At 52.6% G+C, this 2,285-nt stretch overlaps 1 protein-coding gene across 1 annotated transcript in view; it reads right to left on the bottom strand.

Annotated features, from left to right (window-relative positions):
- Positions 1 to 466, bottom strand: part of PLEKHO1 (pleckstrin homology domain containing O1) — a gene marked incomplete at its 5' end in the record, with an annotated part of 10,493 nt that extends 10,027 nt beyond the window's left edge. Inside the window, one exon of the mRNA XM_023525722.1 lies at positions 188 to 466. Within this exon, the coding sequence (XP_023381490.1) occupies positions 188 to 466 (279 nt within the window). The remainder of the gene's footprint in view (positions 1 to 187) is intronic.
- Between the last annotated feature and the right edge of the window lie 1,819 nt (positions 467 to 2,285).

The following is a 2,285-nucleotide window of genomic DNA, read 5'->3' as shown; positions in this document are numbered from 1 at the left end:
GGCCGCTGACGTTGCGAGTCCCGAGCAAAGGGCGAGTCGCGGAGCCCGGGCTCGTGCGCCCCCCGCCCCCGCCCTCCTTTGTTTCTGAGTCGTGAGGGCGAGGAAGACAGACCCCAGCCCGGCCCGAGACCCCGACTAAGACCGCCGGCGAGCGAGAGGTGGGCCAGGAAGGGCGGACCGGCCGGACCTGCGCGCGGAGGCCGAGGGAGTGGGCGGGGGGCAGAGGCCGACGAAGCCCGGGCGCGAGCGGGAGCGGGAGCGGGACCGCTTTCCTCCCAGCCCGAAACAAAAACCAGCGCGTGAGCTGCGAGGCCGCGTCCCCAGGGCTGGCGCCTGGAGCCCGCGCGCCCCAAGGGCGAGAGAGTGGCCTGGGCGGCCAGGTGGCGGGGAAAAGTTCTACGCTTCGGAGGGCATCGGTGTGGAGGGGGCGCGGTGGGAGAGGGTGCTGAAACACGCCTCGGCCAGTTCACGAGGCTTCGGGCCTGTTATTCGGCAGCATAACCCTCAGTGTGAGGCGGATGCTGTTGTCTCCACTGCACAGAGAGACAAGGAGGGCCCAGAATGGCCGAGGGATTTGTGGCCACACACTACACTAAGTGCTGGCAGGAACAGGGTCCCGTCTCCAAAGCATGATCTGTTATACCAAGTGGCTTTACTTGCCAGCTCCAGGTGAGGCTTACACTTCCTGCTGCCTGGGTCTCTCTCCCTGCCCCACCCATGTGGACAAATCCCGTCCTGTCTCCTCCACAGAGGCCACGGGAGGGAAGGACTCAGTGCCACAGGATGCCCCGACTGGGGGACCTTCCTTCACCAGATCTGTGTGGAGCCCACGGACCAACAACTTAGTAACTTCATCCCCCCATTCATATTTAATGGGAAGAGGGGAGTCAGGAAACTCAGGTTTGGGTACTAGTTTCATCACTGCTCTGGCCTTTGGTGAAATCACTGAAATTCTTTAGGCCTCAGTTCCTTCACACGGTGAGGGATAAATGGCCAGTTCCATCAACAAGGAAAGTTAGGGCAGTATTTGAGATGACCTGTGAAAGTCCTTTGAAAATACGAGTATTGCACTCCATGGCTAATTATTAAATAATAATAACCTAACAAACACATTGCCTGGCACATGGTTGGCACATAATAACCAGAAAATAAAAATCCCTGGCACAGAGGAGCAGGAAGAAGGAAGAACCCTTTTCCCAGAAATGTCTCAAGATAAAAGAAAGTGTTTGGCCAAATTTGTGGTTTGAGGAATGGAGTGGTCTTGCCTTTTTACAGGTTTCTGTCGGATGAAGGAGGGGGCTTCTCTCATTGCCCAGCACTCCCTTACTCCCTAATCCAGTAATATTCCTTTTAACGTACTTTCATTTACCATACTAATTAGTTCCTCTATAGTAGACTGATATAGGAATTATCTATCATTTCTTTAGTGCCACCTTGTGAGGTGTATAGAAAAAATATTATTGTTCCCACTTGGAAAATGGGGAAACAGGGCATGCAGATCACCTAACTTGCCCAAGTCTTCACAGCAAGTTATCGGCTAAATGGGTTAGAATTCAGGTTTTCTGAATCGTCTCCTGTGTAGGCTTCGTGCACACACACACCTCTTCCGTTCCTCCATCCTCTCCCCTTCCCAGCATCTCTATTTCCCGCCCTCTGTTTAGACCGTGATTTTAAAAGCATGATAAAATCTTTGTAAGTGAGGAAGCACAATGCCCCAACAAGCTGCTAAGAAAACCAGCCTGCATGATCTTTTGAGGGCTTGCTGGCCAGGCAGATAGGAGTGATTTGGATTTACAGTTTAAATAGATTCTGGTTTATGGGGAAAAAAGTAATTCACGACTTGATCCATCTTTGTCTTCTTCTGGTCAACAATATGAGTGCCTCCTCTCGGTGAGGTCCTAGGGTCCTTGGGTGCTGCATCAGGCAGGAGCTGGAGCTCTGGGGAGCATCAGGCAGAGAGAGGGACTGCTAAAATACCAAAACCCTCCAAAGTAATTTTCAGATTCCAGAACAGATGCATGTGGGCTGGAGAACCTTCCCTGCCTATCTGCTCCTTAAGATGTTACATAAATTTGTTTTCTCTACCCCCCCACCCCCAACCTGCATTGCTGCACTGCCTCATCATCCTGCCCGTACCTCCCCTCACTCTGTCTCCCTTTGTCTTGTTCCTCACCCTTTTCCATATGCCATGCTCTTCCCTTGGCCTGTTCTTCAGACTTCTTCCTCACCAGGTGAACCTCGTGGTGCTTGAATTGAGATCTACGAATTGGGACTGTTTCCAAAAA

Source organism: Pteropus vampyrus, unplaced genomic scaffold, assembly GCF_000151845.1.
Source record: "Pteropus vampyrus isolate Shadow unplaced genomic scaffold, Pvam_2.0 Scaffold617, whole genome shotgun sequence".
NCBI classification, from domain to species: Eukaryota; Metazoa; Chordata; class Mammalia; order Chiroptera; family Pteropodidae; genus Pteropus; species Pteropus vampyrus.
The sequence above is the reverse complement of the archived record's forward strand: the minus strand, read 5'-3'. Positions and strand labels throughout refer to the sequence as shown.